Raw genomic sequence first — 15,944 nt, forward strand, 5'->3', positions numbered from 1 at the left:
TTGTGGGGTTCTGCTTCCAGATACTCTTACAGCTAGTGCTGTAATCCTAAAAAGTCGTAAAAGTGCTCCAGATTTGAGGTCTAACAGGCTTGATACCAACAGGGAGAAGATGGTAGTAACGCATCTCCCAAAGTTAACCCTCTTCTTGGAAGCTCATAAAAGCATTGATTAAGCACCTGTTGCATGCAGAGCCTATATACTAGGTACTATGGGAAAATAAGACAGCTTTTTCTTTTTTTAATCCCAAGGAAGTTAGAATGTGATCAAGGTGAGATTACTAACAACCATTCATATATTATTTGAGAAAGTGAAGTGGACAGGGCAATGGGCATGGAGTAAAAAAGAGCTGAGTTCAAATCCAGCCTTAGACACAAGCTGTGTGACCCTGGGCAAGTCACTTGAGCCCTGTCTGCATCAGTTTCCTCAACCATAAAATGAGGATAATAATAGCAGCTAACTCCCAGGGTTGTTGTGAGGACCAAATGAGAAAATATTTGTAAAAGCGCTTGACACAGTGCCTGGCACTATATAAATGCTTATCCCCTCCTCCCCTATTACTAAGTTTCTGTATCACTTTAAGGTTTGCAAAATAGTTTCCTTACCACAACCCTATTAAGCAGATAATTCAGATATGATCTCCATTTTACAGATGAGGAGACTGAAGTTCAGAGTTGCTACAGTCATGTAGCTAATATCAGAATCAGGATTCCAACCCAAATTTTCTGACTCCAAATCTAACATGCTTTTCCTCTTTGACAGCCAGCAGGGCATAGTGGAAAAGGTGCTGGACTTTGGAAATCTCCTTGACTTCTGATATTTACCAAATAACCCTAAGCAAGGAACCTAACTTTTTTGGGGCTCGGGTTTCCATCTCTGTAAAAAGAGGGAATTGGACTAGGTGTCCTGCAAGGTCTCCTCCAGCTCTGATTATATTATCCTATGATCATGTGCTTGTAACATCAAGGGAGGTAAGGTCTGTGACCCAAGTGAGGGGCAGGGTTGAGCTGAAGGCAGCTGCTTCTTTGGTTCTGGTGCAGTATGACGTGTGTGTGTGTGTGTGTGTGTAGGCCTGTGTTACACAGTGTGGTGAAGGACATGAAGTGCCCACATACCTGAGAAAACACTATGTCCCTCAGAAGGTTCCACTTTTCCTCTTAAAAATGACCTTGTCACTCTATTAAAAAGTCTTAGGTACCTCTCTATTGCCTCTAGGAAAAAAAAAACCTCCTCAGCCCAGCACTTAAAGCCTTCCACTGACTTTTCCAAATTTATTTCACATCATTACCCTTCAGGTACTCTACAGCACAGCCACTGGCCTCCATTTGGCTGCCAAAGTGATTTTCCTAAAGTGCAGGTAACGACTGTCACCCTCCTGACTCGGAAAACTTCAATAACTCTGTATCATCTCCAGGATCAAATACACAATCCGCAATTCACCTCTCAAGGCTTTTCATAACCTGCCTCCCCCCCCCTTTTATAGTGTTCTTAACCTTCACACCATCCTGCCCCCCTCCCTCTCCCCAATCCAGCGACAGGATCCTCCATCTCTTGGCTCCAGACGGTTTCCAACCTTCTCCCATACCTGCAAGACTCTCCCTTCTTATCTCTGCCTCCTGACTTCCTCAAAGTCCCAACGAAAATGCCACCTTCTACAGGAAGCCTGTGCCAACGCTCCTAATTTTAGCGCCTTCTCTCCATTACTGATCTCCTATTTATCCTGTGCATAGCTCGTCTGTACATAACTTGTTTGCTTGTTGTCTCCACCTCGTGCCCCCCCTCCCGCAGTCCCCTCATTCCCCCTACCTTGTTGGCTGTGAGCTTCATCTTTTCCCTCTTTGTATTCCCAAACTTAGCACCGTGCTTGGCACACACTGGTCGTTTAATAAATGCTTATCGACTAAAGGTGCTTTCTGAATTTAGCAGTCTTCTGTGCCTTCACCTTTGTTTAGATCAGGGACAGGGAACCTTTGGCCACAAGGCCACATGTGGCCCTCTAGGCCCTCAAGTGCGGCCCTCCAAATGAACCCAAACTTCACAGAACTTCCTCAAAAAAAGCATTTGCTCTGTAAAACTTGGCCTAGGTCGAAAGGCCGCACCAGAGGGCCTAGAAAGCCACAGGTTCCCTGCCCTGGTTTGGACTATCCCCCTTCCCTAGAATGCCCTCCCACATCACCTCAGGCTTTCAGGATCCTTTTCTTTCAGGGCTCCGCTCAGGAAAACCTATCTCTGTTAATTAAGCCTCTCCTGACCCTCTCAGTTTCATTCCTCAAAGCTGGCTCTCTCCACTCCAGCACATAGCAGGCATCTACTATAGGTCTGCTGAATTCATGTTGAATATAATGTATCCTTTGAAGCACAAAAGCTGTTCAATTGACAAACAGAAGTGGATAGAGCTGGCCTTGAAGCCAGCCAGGAAGACTGGTTGAAATCCCATCTCAAATACATAAGTGTCCATGACCCTGGGCATCTCTCAGTGCTCTAGACAACTTTCTCAGGCTATAAACTTCAGAGGAGACGCGGAAGGGCAGTGGGAGGGAGAATTTACACCATTTCCGGGGAGCTCCTTGTATAGGGAAGAAACAATACAATGTGAAATGACCCTTTTCTGGATCCTTTCCTCAGATATCACCCCCTCCTCCCACTTGCTATGTAATACGCTGGGGTCACCTCCAGTGACACAGCAGCACTTCAGCAGCCCAGCCTCGGTGTGTGGGAGGGTCACAAGTTCCCAGGATCACAGAATGGCAAAGCTGGAAGGGGCCTCAGGAGCAATCACGTCCAACACGTCCATTTTACAAAAGGGGAAACTGAGGCTCGGAGAGGAAGAAAGGATTTGCTTAGAGGCACATGGCTGGTCAGGAGAGGCAGGACTAGAATCCAGACCTCCCACCTCCACACAAGTGTTCTTTCTATAATTCACTCCACTACTAAGAGAGGGTCAGGGGCATTTGCGTGGTGTGGACAGAACTGAGAAGTGTAGATTTGGAAAGGGCACAGGTCACCTAGTAGGGCTCCCTTCAAGCCCTTTCCACAACAGGGCTTCCGATTCCTCTTTAAAGATAAATTCTCGGGGCAGCTAGGTGGCGCAGTGGATAGAGCACCGGCCCTGGAGTCAGGAGGACCTGAGTTCAAATCCGGCCTCAAACACATACTACTTACTGTGTGACTCTGGGCAAGTCACTTAACCCCAATTGCCTCACTAAAAATGTGTGTGTGTGTGTGTGTGTGTATTTTCTCCTTCCTGGGAAACGCACAGGTGCCACCTAAAGATATGATGGGTTAAAGCCCATTTTCTACTTCTGCTCCCGGGTCTCTGGCTGGGTACCCTTCCCTAATTTCCTGTTCTCTACTGGTTCAAGAGCTTGTAAGAGCTCAACGAATCCTCACCAGCTCCACTCCCCTCAGGCACTGAGCGGACCGAGATCATCAATTTCAGAGCTGGAAGGCACTGCAGAGGTCATCCAATCCAACCCCTTCATTTTAAAGGTAAGGAAACTGAGGCCCACCGTGGTAAAGTTACCTGCCCAAGGTCCCGAAGGGAAGAACAGGATTCAAAACCAGATTATCTGATGCCAGACTCAGAACTCTTCATTACATTCTAGTGCCAAATCCTGAAACGGGAATCATTGTCATTGAATTTACTTTGGGAGGAAGGGGATGTTTCCATGTTCCTCATGCTTCCCTAGAGAAACAATGAAGCCGTAGCAAGTCAATTACCCAAGCCTGGGAACCTACCTGAATCACCTGAAGACAGAGGACCACCAGAATTAAATGTGGACCATCGAGTGACCTCTGGTCTAACGCAGACTGGGTCTTGGATGGGGTGAGCCTGTGGTTCAGGAACCAATGAACCTCTCTCCTATCTCCACTCCTCAGATATCAACCCTCCCCTCACACTATGATTTCACAAGGAACGCTGGGAGAAGGGGAAAGATCACCATTTGCTTGGTTAGGCTGGTGTAGACACCTTGCTATTCCAACTCCTCTGTGTATTCCACAGAATCACAGTTCTGGAAGGAATTTCCAAAGTTATCTAGTCCACTCCCTTCTCATTCTTAGATTGAGAAACTGCAGCCCAGAAAAGGGAAGGGATTTGTCCAAGGTCCCACAGCCAGCCAGGTATTTTGTTTCTCTCTGGACCTATTTACACTTCATGGGTAAAATGGACGAGTTGGATTGGAAAAATTCTAAGGTCTTTCTAGCTTTGACCAACTATGGCTCCCCGCAGCAATTTCCAAGGCCAGAGCTATTTCAACTCCACCACACTATATTATATTCTCTGCCACATTCCCTTGCTGGCTTCTGTAAAGCGGACGGCATTCACACATACAATGAAAACAAACACATATGCCAAGGTGAGCTGATACTCATGCTTGGTAATGCCCTATAATATTATTCCTAAATGTTGAGGGCCTGAAGTGGAGAGCTGAGCACAGGCAATAAAAAAAAAAAATATGGCCATGGCCTCACTTAAGATGTGTGTTAGTCCTGAAAACCCTCATTGGAGAACAATGGTAAAATGGCACAGCAGAGGGAATGTGCAGCCAGCTGTCTAGGGATGCAGGAAAGGAGCCAAGCAGAGGGTTAACAAAAGATAAATGTTTTAATGAAGAGGAATCATAGAATCCCAGAGTTGGAAGGGTAGAGTCAAATCACCTGCCAGATGCATCAATACCCTCATGTAGCACACATCCCTCACAAGTGCAGCTGACACTTAAAGACCTCCAGTGATGGAGAGCTAGCTACCAAAGTAGCCCATCTCACTGCCATACTGCTCTAATGGTTCAGCAAACTTTCTCAGAGCCCCAAACTGCTTCCTAGTATACTGCCCCCCACCCCTCTCTAGCACTGCTCCTAGTTTTGCCCTCTAAGGCCACGTAGTACGAATCTTTAAAATGACAGCCTTTCTGGTATTTGAAGACACCTGTCACGTTCCTCCTAAGTCTTCAGCCAGAACCTCCCCAGTTCTTCCAAAGGATGTGTGTGTGAGCTCCAAGTCCTCTCTGTCCTTGTCATCATTTGGACATGATTCGGTTTGTCAGTGTTCTAAAATGTGGTCCCAGTCCTGGGCACAAAAAGCAGGCGTGATCTGACCAGGGCAGAGAACCACCTGGACATAACCTCTCTCCCTCCCGATGCTGTGTCTCTATTATATACGTTTACAGCCTAAAGTCACGGCAACATTTGGGGCAGCCATGTCACATTATTACAGCATACTGGGCTAGTGATCCCCTCCAACACTTGGGTTTGTCACATTAATCACATCTCCCCCAATCCTGTACTCATAAGATCATAGGATTTAGAGCTGGAAAGAGATCTTAGAGACCTCATGCAACTAGTTTTTTGAACCCTATTTAAGGACTTGAAAATTATCCCTATTCAATTCCATTCTGTCATACAGGCCCACCATTCCAGCTTGCCGAGATCTTTGAGGGAACCAAATTCCTTTGTCTAGCATTAACAATTCTCTCCTAGCTCCAAATAATTTGATAAGCAGCTCTCTGCTTTAATGCCAATGGTATGAAAGATGGCTCTGAAGACAAATGCATCGTCCAATCTGCCTGAGCATTCAGGATCCAAACTTTTTATTATCAGGGTCATCGTGAAGTCCCCTCCTTGTGGATTGCCCTCCCCACACCCCTAGAAAATCCCAAAGCCCTGCAGTGTCCTGGTCCAAGATATAATACAACTTCTGTGCTCTGCCCAGCCAGTCCCAGGCAGGAAGGAAGGCAGTTAGTTGGGGGACTCGGGGGTGGGAGGATAGGGAGAGATTTCCTGCTATCTGCTCCAGCAGGAAGGTGCCCAGGTGAGTTGTTGAGGGTACCAGGTCCATCTGGAGAAGGGGCTGGCTGGATTTGGCACTGATGGGCGACAGGTGGGTAGAAGCCGTCGGACCCACAGTTTTCCTCCGCTGCCCAGCTGGGGATGATGGCACCTGGGGGGTTGGGGAGTGATGGGTGGTGCCTGGCTCAGGGGGCCAGGGTCAGGGTTTGCCCTCATACCGTCCTCCTCGGGTCAGCCTGCAGTCCCTCCTATCCCGCTGTTAGAATGGAAGATAAGGAAGAAACACTGGTTTGAAGTACAACAGAGCAGTGTGCCTGGAGGATATGAACGCTTCAGGTCCTGTTCAGGGTTTGTCATTGATTGTGGAGAGGAAAACAGAATTGAAACAGGGAGTACCAGGGAGTTTGCAACTCAGTGAGAAGCACATTGAGAAGCCTTGGACCTGGGAATCTGGAGAGATGGCGCTGGGTCTGAGTTCTGGTTCAAGTCATTTTCCCACTCTGAACCTCAGTCTTCTCCTTTGTAAAGTGGGGATAATAATCCTTGGACTACTTGTCTCACAAGACAGTTGTGAGGAAAACAGCTTGTAAACCCTCCAATGTTACAGGAAATGAGTATAGTGGGGAAAGCCCTGGATTTGCAGTGAGGAGAGAGCTGGAATCAAATCCTCTCTCTGATACTCACTGAGTACCCCACTGCGGGTAACCACTTCATATCTTGGCTTCATCTGTAGCGTGGGGAAGTTAACACTCAAAGTGTCTACCTTAGGAGGCTGTGGTGAGGATCAAGTGAGGTGTGGGGAAGGAGCTCCAAAACACTTAGAAAGCTGTACTAAACGTCAGCTAGCATTACTAAACAAGGGGAGCTGGGGTTTATTTTCTCTTTTCCTATGTAGTTTGCTACAATAAAGTGAAAGTGAGATGCCAGGGCCAGCTGAGATAGGACATAAATATCCCCCAAGCAGAGTCAGAAAGACCTGAGTTCAAATCCAGCCTCAGACACTTACTGGCTATGTGTACCCCCAGCAAGTCATTTAACTTGGCTCAGTTTCAGTCTCTTCATCAGAAAGAAAAAAAAAAAAAAGATAAAAATAGCCCCACGGGGTTGTTGTCAGGATCAAATGAGAGAATATATGTCAGGCACTTTTATAAACAATAGCAATTATTTATTAATAATAATAATGGTGACCTAGTGGCACAGCTGAGCACTGGGGAGGGAGCATTGACAATAAGGCATGAGGCAGTGGACGGAGCTGAACCTGGACACAGGAAGAGCTGGGGTCAAATCCTGCTTGAGACATTTATTGTGTGACTTAGCTCCTCTGGGCTTGTTTCCTCCTATGTAAAATGCTCTGAATCTATGATCCCTTCCTGTCCAGTAGGCCAGAGATAGAGGGGGAAAAAATCTCTCCATCAGCGTTAAGATGAGATTTATGGGCTTCTCCTGGTGCAATTTAATGCTTCTTTAGTTGGATGCAAGATGCTGAGGACATTTCATCCTTGGGAAAAGAATCCTGGGTTGCCTAGGGAAGGATGGGTAGTGGGTGGGGAGGGTTAATGTCTTGGGGAAAGGAAAGGGGCATTCTTGGTGGCTTAAGAGGTCCTGGACACCATTTCAAGCCTGTGGAACAAGGTCAGGTTAGGGAGTATAGGGGGAGGCCAGGCCCCAACCCACCAATAACCATTCATTTAACCCACCTTAACAGTCATTCTAGGAAACCCGTGACTAGGGACAAGAGGGAGGAAACTCATTACTATTCCCTGATCAGTGCTGAGAAAACTGACCTCAGGCTAGAGGTCCTTTGATGGGACCCAATAAAACCTCCAGGAACCCAAAGTCCAGCCCACCCACCCCTCCTCCCGATCCTCAGTCCCTCCAAGGCCTCATACCATTTACTGTAGAGTCAATTCATCCAGCTCTGTGTATCGGCTGTTGTCCTGAGAGAGAAAGAAGGGGGGACAATGGAGGGAGGGAGATAAGTTAACACATACGAAGTGCTATATTCAGTTCTGGGTTCATATTTCTGTGAGAGTCACTGATAAGATGGAACACCCAGAAGAAAGCAACCAGGATAGCAACTGAGGGAACCCGGGACTTTCAGCCTGAAAAGTAAAGAACTTCATGGAGACGTGAGCTCTGTCCTCAAGGATCTGAAGAGCTATCACTAAGAAGGGTTAATCTGCACTTCAATAGGCAAAAACAGGACCATGGTGGGGGGTATAGGTAAAAGGGATGTGGGATTGTGGCCTGATATATAAAACAATCGGAGCTTTCCAACAATGTGATGGGCTGCCTTGAAAGATATGGAGCTCCTCAATATTATCAATAATCAAAGAGATACAAATTAAAACACTTCACTTGTTTTTACCAGACTTCATACTCACCAAACTAGAAAAATTAATTAAAAGCAAGGAAACCTAACGCTAGCAGGGTTATGGAATAAAAGGTATCCTCCCCTCATTCACTGCTGGTGGAAATGCGGACAATGCAGAAGCTTTTCTGAGTGCCGTTGAGTAGTATAAAAGTTGTAAAAATAATCCCACTATTGGGAATATATTCTATGAGTGTTACCAAATAAAAAGGCTATCTGTTTAAAGATCATAGTCATAGCAAATGTAATTGTGAAAAACTGGAAATGACCTAAATGCCCAACAATAAGGGAAGAATTCAGTATGAAATGGTCCATTAATATAATGGAATACCACGGCGCAGGTGACACAAGGGTGAAGAATCGAGGGAACTCTGTGAAGATCTTTACACAATAATGCAAAGTAAGAAAAATCAGCGGAACCAGGAGAAGGGTGCACACAGGAACTTTAACCATCAAAGAGAAAAAGTGAATGAGAATGCATGGACAAAGAATCCTGATGAGGGAGCGACTAAAAAGTGATGGTACTTTAGGTGCTGAAATAATTTAAATGTCAACAGTTACTAAGCCAAGTCTAGTTGGTTGTATTAATGTTAAGCTTTTAATAGAACACAGAAAGGAAGTAAGAAAAAAGGAAAAGAAAGAAAAGGGAAAGGAAAGATACTAAGCCTCCTATCACTGGAAGTATTCAAGGAGAGGCTGCAGAATATGGGACGGACTTGAGACTTTTGGAGCCCTTCTAACTTTGACAGTCTATGCTTGGTGAGCAACTCTGGCCTTCGAGCAAAGGAACTACCCAAGGGCAATGCTGTTCTGCTGTTCACATTGGCTATGGATGGTCAGGCAAGAGGAGAGGGGCTTACATGAAAACAGGAGAAATCAGTGCGATACAAGAAAAGATCCCTGACTACCATGACAATGCAATGTCTAGCATAGTGCCTTGCACACAGTAGGTCTGTGATAAACATTTCATAAGAATCTCAGAGCTGGAAGTGATCTTGAAGACCTTAATCCAACCCAGGTACCATCTTCACGTCACCTATGGGGCAGGGTGGGAGTGTTCATCTGGCCTCTGCTGCACTCACTAATCACACAAAGGCAGCTCATGCTACTGCTGTACACTTCACTGGACACATGGGGGCAGCTTCAGACTCTGACTGAGGAGAAACAGGGAAAAACCACGTGGTGGTGGGAAGAGGGTCCTGGAGCTGCCTTGTGTAACCTTGGGGAAGTAGGTCCCCTTCCTCTCTGAAGCTCAGTTTCTTTCTCTGGAAAATGTAGTTTGGCTTAAGCAATTTCTAAAACCCCTTCCAGCTCTGATGTTCTAAATAAATACTGCAGCCTCAATCAAGTCCAGAGTTTAAGTCTGAGGTAGGGGGGCCAAGAAACTCGGGAGGGGGGGGGGAGAAGAGAAGGGTGCCCAAGGTCACCTGGCATACCATTTTGAAAGTGTTCTTCTTAGTAGGAACTGTTTTTAACTTTCGGCACGGCCAGAATTAACATTATTACAGCTGCTTCTAAGTTCTTTCGCATTCTTGCAACTCACAGATTTTCTGAATGAAGTTTAAGTTTCTGCCCTGTTCAATGTGCTATAATAATTTCTAAAAGGAAATTATATTGGAGACTAGGCCTTGGAATTAATTTAAATTAAATGTATACTAAGCAAGTTTCATTGGTTGTCCTGATGTTCAATGTTAAGCTTTTAATAAAAGACAGAAGAAAAGAAGGAAAGGAGATGGCAGCTTCAGGGCCCCTGAGCTCCCCCAAAACATGACTCAGTTTACAATTCCTTGCCCGTTTGCATGTCTGGGCACATGCAGTTTCTAGGTCAGACAGTGAGTCTTTTGGGTGGTCTGTCTGTGTCTCTGTCTGAGTGGTGAGCTCCATGGCTCTCAAGCCCCCAAATTCATGGTCACCATCCCCCAAGCTGCCACGTCCCCACTCCCCCCCCCGAAAAATTTACTTTCTTATTTTGTATATAATTATCTACATACATAGATATGATAATACATAGCTATGCAAAAGCTGGGATTGGGGTTTTTTTGTTCTTTGGGCTGGGAAACAGAGGCAGGGATAAGGGTACACGCTAGGTCCAGGAGCTGGGAGATATGGGCAGGGGCAGGCAGAGGGAAGCAGGAACCAGTGGAGAGCAGGGAGAGGCAGTCTCTGGAATCAATCACTTTCCCCCCACGCTAGATCAAATGGAACCCCTGTCCAAGTGGCTCTTACTAGGGCAAACCTGGGGGACTGAAGGTTGGATGCTCAGGGGCCCAGCTTCTGTCCTCCCTCGACCCTCACCAAATCTTCGAAGTCATCCTGTGCCAGCGCCTCATCTACATCATCCCCAGGCAACAACTCTTCCAAGGGTGTCTCTGCCTCCGAAGCCGTGTCCTCCTGAGCGGCCTCACTTTTCTTGCTGTCATTCTTCTTCTTGCCATCTTGGGGAGTGGAGAGAAGAGGGGAGAAGCAAAAGCTAAGGGCACTGTGGATACCCCTAGGACATCACAAGTAGGATCAAGGAAAGCTTGGCCCACAGGAGTGCCTTCAGACCTCTAGGCACTTGGTCAGGAAACCCTACCCTCTTCCATCATCACTTTCCTCTTGGAAGCCCCTCTCCCCACTAGTGCCAAGCCTAACACTTTGCACACAGCAGGCACTCATTAAAAGTTTGCTGGACCGAACTGAAACCAACCTCAGAGCCTCACAATTTTAGAACTTAAAGGGTTTAGGAGTTGCTTTGAAATATGAAGCTCCTCACCTTGCATGCCCAGAATCATTAGATTATAGACTTAAGAAATGAAAAGATACCTCAGTCATCCAAGGAGGGAAGTGACTTGCCCAAGGTCACAGAGGCAGTAAGTGGTGGAGGTGGAATTTGAACCCAGGTTCTCTGACTCCAAAGCTAAGTGTTCTGTCTACTACACCAGGCTGTCTCTCTCATCCTCAAACTCCCAGCTTCCCTCCCATTTCCCCTTCTTCTCGCTTACCCTCTCCACTTCCCTGGGGCTAAGCTAGGGGAAAAGCCCCCAAGAAGCAGGGATCTAACCTGTGCTAGGACTCTGCTCCTCCGAGATCTGGTCCAGCCGCCCCAGCAGGGCCTCAATGTTGTACTTGATCTGGGTAAGTTCTGTCTTGATGGTCTGCAGCTCAGTACACTTCACTGGAGGTATAAGCACAGGCAGGAGGTTATCAGAACTGTTTTACTAGCAATTTTTACAAGTAGAGGTAAAGGGCTCATATAGGTACAGCCTCCAGAAGGAAAAAATCCAGCCCAGGTCACTACAAAGTTTCTAAACTGTTCAAGGGGGAGAAATGAGTCCTGGGATGATACTGCTGCCAGGGGTAAGGTTTGGCAGAGCAGAAAAAGTGCCCCTGGCTAGTGCTGGGCTCTAAATTTCACATCCCAGTTATGGCTCAGGAGGAGTTTGGGGAGAATCTCTGGGGAAGAATCAGGGCTGGCTGCTAGAACTGGACCAGCCAAAGGCCAATCTCCCCTGGGCTGACCAGTGCCAGGGACTTCCCTTCCCCTCAAGCCCTAGACTAGGTTGTCTTCTATATTTAAGAGACATGGGGTCAGGAAACTGAGATAGGGTTCAAGTTCCCAGTATATGGCCCAGGGAGCTTTTGGACATGAAAGACTAACATTAAGAATCCCCACCAGCCCTCCATGGCCTGTCTCAGCTTACCTAACTAAATCTTCCTGGCTTCCAGACCCTGGGTGAGTAAGAACTCAATCTATACCTTCTCCTTGTGCCCTATCATTATAGTATTTAAGTTATTCCTTATATTTAACCCAATCTCTGACTCATCATAAGTTCACATTTCCACAATGTTTTTAAGTTTTACAAAGTGCCCTCCTCACAATAACCTTGTGAAGCAGGAAATGTAGGGAGTAGTACCCCCATTTTACAGACAGGGAAACTGAGGTCCAGAGGGTGAAATGATTTCTCCAGGGTAGAACACCTAGTAGGACCGATGGGACTCAAACTAAGGCTTCTTGCCTCCCTATCTCAGACTTTTCTGACTATATGCTACTCATGTCAATTTTATTTGGGGGAGCTCTCAATCTTTTCAGCCCCTTTCAGATCTTGTCTCCTCTCTGATGATCTGTCTCAGGGGCCGTTGGAAGTTCCCATAGGGCAATCTCCGGGGAGTTTTTGTGCCATGAAGAAAGGCAAGGAAGTTCCTAAGAGCATTCTAGGGGACAAGCTTAGAGGTGAGCAGGGAAAGGATGCTGAGAGGGAGTTCGCTGGTGTTGAGGGCCAGGAGGTAGGTTCAGGGATCCCTGGGGCTGGAAAGAGGTTTTTGCGGTCTTCAAAGACTTGGAGAGAACTTTAAGGGTCTAACAGCTGCTCCCCACACAATCCCACCCCAAGCCATGGACACTCACACTTTAACTTTGATGAGCTGCTGGAAGTGGTAGAGCGGGCGAAGAGTCTGACAGGCAGAGTTGCTTTGATGCGACGAACGAGAGGGATGGTGACCCGTGGCCGCTTCACAGGAACCACCCTGGGGACTGGAGAGAGCCGGCCCCGGGGCTCGAAAAGCCTGAATTTCAAAACAGGACAGAGACTTGCAGACTGGGTGTCCCAGGCAGCATGTCCCCAGGGTCCAATGGCCAAACCAGAGATGGAGGATGTAAGGAGGACTGGAGGGATGGGGAATGGACAGAATATGGATGAGCGAGAGGGTGGATGGAGGGAGGGAGAGGATCTCGATATATAGTGATGGAGGTTGCATGAGGGATGGACAGAGGGACTGGGGGGCTGGGGAAGGGACGTGGCCACCAAAGGCTGCTACTGCTTCTTAAAGGCCTCTTAGGGGGCCCAGTGGCCTGGACTGTGGCTGAGACCAGCAGCTTGGAGGCTAAAGCCCTATCCTCAACTGCTTTCTCTCTCTCTCATTCCCAGGCAATGGTTTCTTCCACACCTCCCCACCCCCCAGTTCCTCCCAACCCCTGAATCAGGCCCAAGACCTCCAACCTCTGGATGCTTTGCAGCCCCTTAAAAACAGATTGAACAGTGGCCCAAGAAAACGGAAGGCAGATTTTAGAACACAGCAGGGCTCTCAGGTGAGGGGGGGGAAGGGATTTCCGGGGGGCTGGAGGGCGTGTTGCTGTGTGACCTTGGGCATTCTATGAAGCCCTTGAAGCTTTGGTTTTCTCATACATCAAATGGGGAGAGTCCAGCAAGAAATAATTTTTAAAGGCAAAAGGCTCACCTGAGGGCACCCACCTGGAGAAGGGAGGAAGTTACGGGCCTTGACAACCTGTTCTTTCTTCACCCACCCTGACCCCGCTGCCCACCCTCCATTCCCCCATTCCCTCCAGTCTACAGATAGAGAAACTGAGGCACAGAGAGGGCAAGCAACTTGCCTCAGGCCACACAGTGGCTCCGTGGTGGATCTGGGGACTAAGAACCCAGGGTTCACATGCCTTCCCTCGGACAGTGGTCCTGACTGCACTCCTGAGCTGGGAGCCGGAAACCCCTTCTCCCGGGCAGCCAAGAGTAGGCTGAGGCTGAGGCTGGGACTGGGGCTGGGGCAGGGGGAGGAAGGGGAGGAAAGAGAAACAGGGGAGAGGACAGAACTTCAGGCCAAGCATGAAGATCTCTGGTCAGTAATCCCAGTGTGTGAGGGGCAGAGCCTGGTGGGCTTCATGTGGGAGACAGGGCTAGGGAGGGGAGAACGGGAAAGGTCTTCTGAAGGTGCACCTTCAGGGCCTTCTGGTTTCAGAGTAGTCCCAGTACTCTCCCAGCCCTCCACAAAAGTGCCTTCCAGTCATGAAATCCTGACTTTCAATTTAATTCAACAAACATTTAGTAAGTGCCTACTGTGTGCAGAGCTTGCTGCTAAGTTCAGAGAGATGAGGGGGACTGACTCACAGCATGTGGGCTTCCCCTGCCTGCAGTCCCTGGGCCCCACACCCCTCCCCCTTCCCTTCCTGGCGGTCTCCTCTCTGCTCACCTGTCATACAGGTCTTCCCTGTAGTAATCAGAGTCAAAGTCGTAGCCCCTGGGGAGACAAAGGGGAGACACTCAAGGGTTAGAGTCTCCCTCCTGCCCAACGGCTGGTGCGAGCTCATTATCATCACTGCCAAGCCTACCTCCACCTCTCCTGGGATCAAAGCATCATTCTCAGCCTACAGATCAGGAAAAGCTGAGGGAGGGGGAGGAGTCCCTCAGAAAGTTATTAACTTTCCCAAGGTCATATGGCTAGCAGGTGGTGAAGCAGGGACCCAAGGTACAATGAAAGAAGGTGGGACCTAGGATTGGACCTGGGTCCAAATCCTGGCCCCACTCCTAGCAGGTGTGCGGTCCTGGGCCCACTTTGAGCCTTGGTCCCCTCCTCTTTTCACCATGTACCTCACAGGGGTTTTTGTGAGCAAGGTGCTCTGTAAGCCTTAATCTGCTCTGTAAGAAGGAGCTGTTGATAATAGCAAGAGCTAGCATTTCAATAGGTTTGCACTTTCCACCTATTATTTCATTTGAACTTCAGAACAACCTCGTGTCATTGTTATCCCCATTTGACAGCAGAGGAAGCTGAGGCTGAGAGAGGTTATAGGACCTGCCCAAGTAACAGGCGTCTGAGGCAGGATCTGAAGTATCCCAGGTCTCCTGACATCAAGCCCAGTGCTCCAAGTGCTCTACTCTCCTGCCAAGCTGAGTTGTTTTTATCGGAGAGGCCAGCCTGGGTTGACTCTGGCTCCTGAGAGTGGGATACTGACACTGAGTTGCCTCCTGTCACCATCTCAGGACCAAATCCAGAAATGCAACCTGTTCCCCCAAACTGTGTGCTCAGGATGTTACCATCCACTCAGGATGGTATGGTGAGGAAAGCCCTGGATTTGGAATCAGGAAACTGGGTTCAAATTCTGCCTGTCACAGCACCCCGTGACCTTGGCCATGATACTTTATTACTCTGGGACTTGGTCAACTCATTTATAAAATGGTAGGTTGGAGTAATAGACCACTAAGGTTCCTTCTAGCTCTAAATCCTCTGAGCTCCTGAACTCTGCTGTTTACTTGGTACAGCTGGTCCTTTTGCTTGGAAGGCCCAGTCTTTTCCCTCTCAGCTCCCATGGAATCCTCCCCTTTCAGGCCCAGCTCAGCCTTTTCTGATTATGCAATCCCCAATGATCTCTAGGCTCCTCCAGCCCTACCTGGCCTTCTCATTTTGGTAATAGATTATTGCCTTTTTATAACTGTTTACTGGGGTGAGGCAGGAGTCCAGTAAAAGCTAGTGATATTCAAGTGAAGAGTTCACCCCATTCCTTTGTCTCCTGAAAAGAGTGATACTATCTAGGGGTTTGTGGCTTAGTAACAGCAGAAATGGGTTGAAGAGACAGCCTGACTCAGTGAGTCTTCAAAGTTTATCTGGTGATTTAAATCCCTACTTTCCTTCACCCAGCAAAAGCCATGGAGAAACTGAGGCACCAGTGTCTCCCCCAGGGTTTGCTTATGAATGGCTGGATTCTTCTTGGCTTCCTTCCCCACCTGCAATAGCCACCTCTACTACCTCACCTCACACCCTGCAATGAACTCTGTCTTACCCCCAAGGCTGGTGGGGCCTCATCTGGGGGAGAAGGGCAGGGGAGGGGTTCCTATGACAAGCCAGGTAGGATCCCATCTACTGTTTCCAGTGGGAACAGTGTGGTATAGCGTATAGAATGAAGAACCCAGACTCCATTTACTTCTGACACTTCTAGCTATGTGACCCTGAAGAGTCACTCATCTGAACTTTAGTTTCCTTGTCTATAAAATGAGGATAATACTGATGACACTGCCTAGCTAAG

General features: G+C 47.9%; 1 protein-coding gene across 6 annotated transcripts in view; it reads right to left on the bottom strand.

Annotated features, from left to right (window-relative positions):
• Positions 1-4,584: 4,584 nt before the first annotated feature.
• Positions 4,585-15,944, bottom strand: part of RALY (RALY heterogeneous nuclear ribonucleoprotein) — a 61,512-nt gene continuing 50,152 nt past the window's right edge. Inside the window, exons 4-10 of one of the 6 annotated variants that reach the window (XM_027867058.1) lie at positions 14,117-14,164; positions 13,527-13,688; positions 12,543-12,700; positions 11,199-11,312; positions 10,451-10,590; positions 7,674-7,721; positions 4,585-6,040 (exon numbers count right to left, since the gene is read on the bottom strand). In XM_027867058.1, coding sequence (XP_027722859.1) covers positions 7,677-7,721; positions 10,451-10,590; positions 11,199-11,312; positions 12,543-12,700; positions 13,527-13,688; positions 14,117-14,164 — 667 coding nt within the window. In that variant the 3' untranslated portion in view covers positions 4,585-6,040; positions 7,674-7,676. Of the gene's footprint in view, positions 6,041-6,927; positions 7,405-7,673; positions 7,722-10,450; positions 10,591-11,198; positions 11,313-12,542; positions 12,701-13,526; positions 13,689-14,116; positions 14,165-15,944 lie in introns of those variants that run through there. The other 5 variants (XM_027867057.1, XM_027867056.1, XM_027867059.1 and 2 more) reach the window with 5 other exon arrangements.

Source organism: Vombatus ursinus, unplaced genomic scaffold (assembly GCF_900497805.2).
Source record: "Vombatus ursinus unplaced genomic scaffold, bare-nosed wombat genome assembly UNPS02014785.1, whole genome shotgun sequence".
NCBI lineage: Eukaryota > Metazoa > Chordata > Mammalia > Diprotodontia > Vombatidae > Vombatus > Vombatus ursinus.